General features: G+C 38.2%; 1 protein-coding gene across 1 annotated transcript; it reads left to right on the top strand.

Moving 5' to 3' along the window:
- The first annotated feature begins 2,867 nt into the window (after positions 1-2,867).
- LOC148298967 (large ribosomal subunit protein uL2-like) lies at positions 2,868-7,895 on the top strand. The gene is given in 4 exon segments (XM_088276486.1): positions 2,868-3,083; positions 3,382-3,450; positions 5,528-5,582; positions 7,118-7,895. Coding segments are annotated over 4 exon segments (1,104 nt in total). The 3' UTR covers positions 7,882-7,895.
- Positions 7,896-8,189: the final 294 nt, after the last annotated feature.

Here is an 8,189-nt window from a genome sequence, read left to right as displayed (position 1 = left end):
ATCACCCAAAATGGAGAGACTCATATCTAGACTTAGACGGTTACTCTATTCGATTGCGAGGCCTTAGGTTTTGAGTTTGTTGACTTGCCCCCAATTGAGAATATAATCAATTGCTAAAAAGTACTCGGAAGGGATACTTACAATTTAAAACTTCTCCGCTTAAATTTATCGTTTTATTTTGTTCACAAGTGAGTTTTCATGCAAATTGTTTATATACTCCTCAATGGTTTTTATTTTTCGCGTAATAATATGTTCTTCCCACTACTCAAGCATTTTTAATTGAGCTTTCGCTGCAAACTATGAGAGTTTGGTTTTGTTTGCAGTAAATAAATTGTTGTCTGTGAGCCAGAAATCGTAAGTGCCATTGATGATTGTGACAACTTCTTGAAAGTTTGTATTGTAATCGATTTTTCTCATGGCCACGAAGTCTTCGATTCTATCTTTGAGAAACTGTTGCACTTTTGTTTGTGTTTATTTTAGTTGAATGAAATTGGCGTTGAAATAACTGAAGACTGCTTTCACCAGCGTCAAAGTAGATGGTGATAATTTTATTGACAAATTTCGGCTCTAAATAGATCAGCCGTTCGGAGTGAGTTTGAGCAAATTTCAATAGATTCCTTTCGGAGTAGATGAGTGTGAGATAATCCTCAATATCCCTCGTAAATGTGCCATTATGTCGAAGAAGCTGCTTTAGTACTTAATCTCCAAGAACTTCCTCTTCATTTTCAAGGCATAGGCAACTATTCCTCCGAAGAATGATAGTACTCCTCACAGTATGCATTCCACTATACTGCCAGCTTAGCTTTTCTGTCTTATATTCCCGAAGTTAGTTTGTTATTGGCAGTTTTTGTGTGATTAAACATTTCCCCCAACTTCACTGCCCCCATGCAATAAGATTGATCTAAGACAGAAATGGTTCATATATGAATTATCGAGGCTGTCGGTGATGTTAGTTTACAGAATCGTTTTCGCCTAGATTTATGGTTTGAAGATATGTGTCGGTAGGGCACTTCTGAGCCATTCATCACGTTCATACGTCACAATTATTTTTTTAAGGATTTCTTAGAGCTATTTTTTTATTGCTTTTAATCTGTTTTATTTTATTTTCTTGTGGATTTGTTCGAGATTGTTGAGCACTTGAGCAACGGCGTCAATTTTATAAAGTGCTGACCCATTGTTTGCAATGAGAGTCCTCATAAAATGAATATCCTCATGCTTTGAGTTGTCATCGGTTGAGGGCTCGAATTTGATAGTAGAAGGAGATAAAGACTTGTTTTTTTGGCCATAGACCATTTTCATGCAGTTGGCCAGTTTGATTATCTTTTCGAGGTTAGACTGCTTTTTTAAAAGAGCCTTAGTTTGAATGTATCTTTGTGAAATACAATTCAGTTTTAGTTAGTTCCTCGACCGAAAGCTGCGGATTGTCGCCAAAGCATGGACTATTTATTAATCTGCTGATGAGATGTTGTTCAAGTAGCACATATACTTTTTTGGGTATTTGCGAGCTTTGGTAAATATCATTAGTTCAACATCGTCGAGATATTCACTTAGTTATTATTGTTTTTGTCGGAGGTTTATCTTCGACTTCTTTTTTAAGCTGTTTATGCCTTTCCTTTAATGAAACTACTGTGGAGGGATCATTAGCAGTTAGAGTTTTTTAGAATTTAGGTGTTGGATCGCGTAGGGCCTCATTTCCTATTACTCAACGGAATTTAGGGTTTATGCCTGTAACCATTACTAAAAATATTCCTTGGGAATTTTGCTAAGTATTACTTAATGTTCAGAATTCTCCCTTTCATTGGCCTCGTTGCTCACCCTTAGAGTTTTGGCCTTATATGCACTCATGGTGGCTCAATGGACAGCAAATAAGTATGGAATTGCTTACGTATTTCTTCAGGGTTACATAATGAGGCAGCTTTGACAGCATGGTTTTCACCCTTAAAGTTGTGCTGAATGGCCTGCATGAAATCTCGTGGCGAAGAGATTTATTCGATATTTGCGGAGAAGAATGTCATGATGTTCCGTGGTGAAAACATGGATTATTTAGGAGGGGGGCTTTGCGAGCTTTAGCTTGCAGTTAAGGCAGAGATATTGAAAGTGGAGGAATGTAGATTATGGTTGGCTGATGGTTCGTGGGTATGTTCACGCATTGGCTGCGATATGTTTATAAAATTGAGAATAACTCGAAATTGATAATTATAAGCTATCTGAGAATATCCATAGGCTGCAATAATCGATTATTTGATGGATCAGTGCACCTCGAAGATAAAATAAAATAAAATTATTACTTTATGGATTCAAATATTAATCGGCTTTCTTTATTCATAGTGCTTTCTAACCAATAATAAATTCCAATCGACGACCAAAAATATAATATATTGCAGTTATTGTTATAGTAGTTATAGTTAGTTAGTTTAGTAATAGTAATTTAAATATTATTGGCTGTATGCGACAGTCTCTTTTGACTTCATCTTCCAATTTCGGGAAGTTTGTGCCGAACACCCGCTTACAAATGCACCCTCAAAATCAATAATCTGCCTTAGGAAATTCCAAAGATAGTCCATTGACATCTTTGATCAGCCTTAAGCAGAACTATGTGCATGAGAGCCCATTTATCAGCTGCAAATTCGACATTGCGGCTAATAAGCTATACTTACTGGATAGCAAACACAATTTGATTTGTTTGAATTTATTGGATAACTCGTTTTCGACATTGAAGAGCACGGGCAACAGTGGATGTGAAAGCTCGAGCAAGAAAGTGAGCAATTTTACAATAGATGGGAACAATAGCCTATCGCTGCTTTATGCGACTCCGAAGTCTGAGCTTTTCCGGGTTAGTTTCGACACCAAGCAGCCCCACAAAGATCATGAATCTGAACATGAGCAAGATCTTGGCCTTCGAGAGAAACTACCTCCGAGAAATGCTGCTGGTCTTGGACTACAAGCTCCTTTTCCTGTACGATGTCACCAAGAAACTCGAAAATAGCAACACCAAAATCAGATCTCTCAAGGCCGGCAACAACGAGACCTTCACCAATGCTTGCTTTGCTTCCAACAATCGATTCATAATCCTGGCCGTCAAGGTACATATCTGCAAGATTCTCATAGAACATCGAAATCCGAATCCTGTAAATCATGAACTTGCAGGTCAAGCATCAGACCAGACTGCCATTTATAGTTGAAGATCTCAAAATAGAGGTCTCGTATGATTCGAAGAGGATTGCGATTTATGGCAATTGCAACATTATATTCTTTATTGTGCTCTCTGAGTACGGCAATAAGGAAGCCACTTACGAGCTAATCCAAGTGCCATTCATCAAGTCGATCACTCAACTCAAATACACCTATTAGAATGATATAATATTCCTGAGCAATGACCAGATTCTTTATGGAGTCAGGCCCGATGCGTTGGATCGAGCTGTCCCGATCTTCAACGAGGAGTATAAGATGGTATGCAATGATGATAAAGTAGAGGATGATGGCGTTTGATATTAGTCTGGATTGCAACAAGGTGGCTATTGTTTCGAATCGTGATGTGCACCAGCTTTGCTATAAAAAAGGCCTGAAAAGCATTCTGAGTACTGATGACGCTGCGTACAAACAATTGGATTATCGGATTGGAGCATTCGACATATTTGAAGAGTAGGAGAGTTCGTAAGTAAGGTAGACTGTTCAGTAGCTTCCGAAGAAGCATGAGAATTAGCGCCAGTTTCAATACGAAGATGAGGACGAATCAGAGGATTCTCTTGAACCCAAACAAATCCCCACATAAAACGAACACAACCTGCAACTAGATTCCTTCCTAATCAAATCCAAATCCAAAGAGTACGCAGAATTCACATAAAACAACATTCCGCTTAATTCGATCATCCTCGAGAGAAGAGACCTTGAACTCGAAAATAAGAAGTATATCAATTTTATTTTCACACACTTAAGCACCAGATACAGAGATATATGCGCTGGCCAAAGTGTCATTATCGTTAATCTGTTGGTCAAACTGCATCGGCAGATTAAAGGCAACTATTTGAATTGTTTGGGGTTACTCGATCTCATATTCAGCAACATCAGCGCATAACAAGATAAACTCTAGCATTATGCATTGGTGCTCTGCCCAGAAATTGTGGCACTTCTCGAAAAGAAGTTTTCACTCAATTTCTTACAGCTCTACAGAGCCACTCTTCTCAACATTTGCGAACAGTACTTCTCAAGCTAAAACTCAAAGGTTAATGAATGGAACAAACTAATAAACTGGGTTACCAAGAATCATGAAAGAACCGAAAGTTTACCCATATTCTACATTGCCATGCTGAAGGCAGTCTATAAGCTGATTGAAAGCAATTCCCCTACCACTAAAGAATGGAAATTACTGGTGAACCCAAATTATGATTATCTTGCTGCCAGAGGCTTTAGCTTTGAGGGTGTTCTCGATTAGGTGAATCGAATCTATGACAATTAAGCCAATCGATACTTATTCAAGAAGATTGGAACAACATCAGAAATGGTGAATATCAGTGGCATAACCAATGCGAAGATTGGGGACAAATATGCAATTGGTGATAAGTATGTGAATAATACTGCAATATAGGAGCAAGATTTGATAAGCAGCCTGAAGCTGTAACAACTGATCGCCAAGCAGTAGTAAATAAAGAAGAAGCTTAACAAAATACAGAAGAACAAAAATTACTGATTCATTGATCTGCATTTATAACAACATCATATTAATATCCCATAATACTCCATATATGCAGTATATAATAAGTGTTGTTTTACGATCATGGTTGAAGTGCCATTTCTGAGCAAAGCTCAAGTCTCAACATTGATAGGGTACCTTCAGTATCATTTGATATCCTTGGTGGTTGTACTGTCAATAACGGCCATCATTCTGGTCCATCGACATGGCAGCAAGAAGAACCTGAGCATTGCGAACAAGTTTCGAGATCTACTAGAGCCATTCCTAAAAAAGTAATTCCTGCGCTATGATCGGGAACTTATTCGGGAATCCGCCAACATATTTAAGATATACCCTTCGGAGAGATAGTCGTGCCTATTCGCCATTATATCATTCGCTTTGGTCCCGAGACATCAAATAGTCTCTTTCTTTTGCAACTAGCTGGTGTTCAGGCTGAAGGATGAACTGGTCATTGAGATCCCAATCAACAATGAGAATCCACTTTCCATGACAGCCGCTGTCGTACTCCGCAAAAACATTCGCTCCATATCAAAGAAATCCTTCCCGGATATCAAACAGCTGTGCAAAGAGTATCGGCCTACCCAAAAGGTAAATACAGCAGCATCCGGGTAAACAGTAAAGAAATATAATGTACCCGACAGTCATTGCATTTTGGTATAGAAAACTGAACACGCACTCTACTTCTTACAAACAAACAAGGAAGTGTAGTTATGGCAGCAACATGGGAAGTCAGTCAAATTGGTGTATATCAGTGATGTGAACAAATTCAGCAGATATCCGATGGCTGTGCGCATGGTATTGCTGCTGAATGATAATGATATTCTTCCGATGTTTTAGTGGCTGATCATGTTTGTGGATCGGATGGTCAAAATCAAGCAGAGTGTTGGGGATCGTAAGGATGCTCTGAAGAAGAGATAAAATTTGTAAATCAAATATGATTGATTATACTGTGTTCCATCTCGTATATCTTCTGTATTGTGTTGTATTATATTGTTTGCTGTATTGTTTCCATTTTATTGTTCCTCTATTGTTTGCTCTATTGTTTGTATTAGATTGTATTAAATGCTGCGATCAAAGTCAGTAGCATGGTTCCATAAACATGAAAGTGTTGTGATATATATATACGATATATCTATGTTTAATGTATGATATATGTATGATATATGTATGTATATTGTGTATCTGATGTATTTTGTATCCTGTATCATGATACATGGTAATTGGAGCTCATTGCAAGCTATTAATCATATTGACCAGCTATTAGAGAGTTACTCTTTATTTTGGACTTATAATGAATATTTTAGCGAGAATGGGCATCCATTTCTCAGCCTTTTCCTTCGTGCTGAACCTTACTATCCTCTTCTCAATTTAGTCAATCTTCAGATATTCATTCATACATCCCTCATACAATGCCAACTACTCTTCGCGTTCAAGAAGCATCTCAGGCATAGGCATCACCATTTCTCCAGTCAGACATTCGAATATTACGCATCCTAAACCCCAAATATCAATTTTATTGCTCATTGGCTACGAAGTTAGGCACTATGGAGATCGATATGAGAAAGTTTGTGACAAATTCGTAGGAGATTATTCGCACTATTTGAAGCTATTGCCGAAATCACAAACATGAAAACTATATTGATTGTGTAATGTTTCAGATGTAGGATGCGACATTTTCTTATATGTGATATTCTTGGTTGTAATGTCCCCATGAATGTATCTATTTTTGTGCAAGATTGTCAGGCACTCTGCCACTGAAAGGACCATTGTTGAAATCATTTGTGTGGGGAGGCCACAGGGAAATTTTGGGATTAACTTCGATAAATCATTGCCGTTGTGATTCAGCATTATCCAGTTTTAGCCAGCAGTATACGCATAAACAATTGGGGAATCATATTATTTTATTAAGAGTTAGAGAGCCTATTGCTCACATTTGTTTATTTATGCTATTTTCAGTACTTTCATTCTTTCATTGCTCCCCTCATTTACGTTCGTATGATTTTTTTTATGATCGTTTTATTGGCTTTATTGTCTTTATTGGCCTTTATCGGAAGGAATATTCGGAATCGACGGAATATGTAGAATAAGCTGTAGTACTGTGGAGACACTCGAACAATGAATCAGTTGTTCTGCTCGATAACTAACACCAGTGCGCACTACAATCTGATGTAGAATCAGCTCTAAATTGCAATTCTGATCAAATTCGAAGAGTTACATTTGATTCAAGCAGCCTGGACCTTCCTCATTCTAATCCTCATCCTCTGAGAAATGGAAGGCAAAGGCCTCTTGCTCGTGTTACTGGTGATGCATTGGGATAATATAATTTGCATAATAATAGAATATAATAATGTGTAGTTTAATTTATGTATAATATTTATAGCCATAGATGGGTAAAGTCATCAGATGTACAATATTTGCATTATGTAGGCCAGAGGAAAGGCAAGGCTTGTAGTGTCTATCGCACCCCTAAGTCCAAGAGGATTGCTGCTCCCAGATATCGTAACCTTGATTACGCGGAACGTCAGGGCTACATTAAAGGCGTTGTCAAAACCATACGTCATGACCCAGGAAGAGGTGCACCACTTTTGAAGGTCGATTTCAGAGACCCCTACAGATACAAACATAGAACTTAATATTTCTTGGCTGCCGAAGGCACCTACTCCGGACAGTTTGTTTACTGCGGCCGCAAGGCCAAGGTTGCTGTTGGAAATGTACTCCCAGTTAACAGAGTTCCTGAAGGTACCACCATTTGCAACATTGAATCTTCTGTTGGAGATAAAGGATCATACTCGCGATGCTCCGGAACTTATGCCACCATTGTTGGCCACGCTGAAGATGGATCAAGGACCAGAATCAGACTACCATCAGGGTCCAGAAAGACAATCCCTGGACACTGCAGAGCCACAGTAGGTATTATCGCAGGTGGAGGCCGCAATGAGAAGCCAATAATGAAAGCTGGTGTGTTGTTTCACAAATTCAAGAGATTACGCAAGAGATTCCCAATCGTTGCAGGTGTTAGAATGAATCCCGTCGACCATCCCCACGGCGGTGGTAACCACAAGCATTTGGGTAAGCCAGGAACCATCAACAGATTCGCCTCATCTGGTCAGAAAGTTGGTCTTATTGCTGCCAGAAGGACAGGTCTCATTAGGGGAACCAAGGCAGTCAAGAATGTGCCCGAAAAAATATGATAGGATTCATGCTATTTAAATCGATTATCCCGCCTATTTATGAATAAAATATTTAGCCAATGCAATCTTGATGGCTTTGAATCTGAGTATTATTTGTATTAAGGCTTCTTTATGTTAATGGAATTACGTACATAATTAGACTGTAAGTAAAGCAATAAAGTAAGAGTGAAAATGAAAAAAAGTGAACTAAAAAAGCATGTAATTTTATTGAATGAGTTCGATTGAATTGATTTAACTTTGAATCATGTGAACATATCAAATATGAGAAACACCCTTTGACAGAGAATAGCTATCTATCATTTTTTAGA

Source organism: Brachycentrus maculatus, unplaced genomic scaffold, assembly GCF_059751285.1.
Source record: "Brachycentrus maculatus isolate JH-2025_06_01 unplaced genomic scaffold, ASM5975128v1 h1tg001472l, whole genome shotgun sequence".
In the NCBI taxonomy this organism is placed as follows: domain Eukaryota; kingdom Metazoa; phylum Arthropoda; class Insecta; order Trichoptera; family Brachycentridae; genus Brachycentrus; species Brachycentrus maculatus.
Note: the sequence above shows the minus strand (reverse complement) of the source record. Positions and strands in the feature narration are given on the sequence as shown.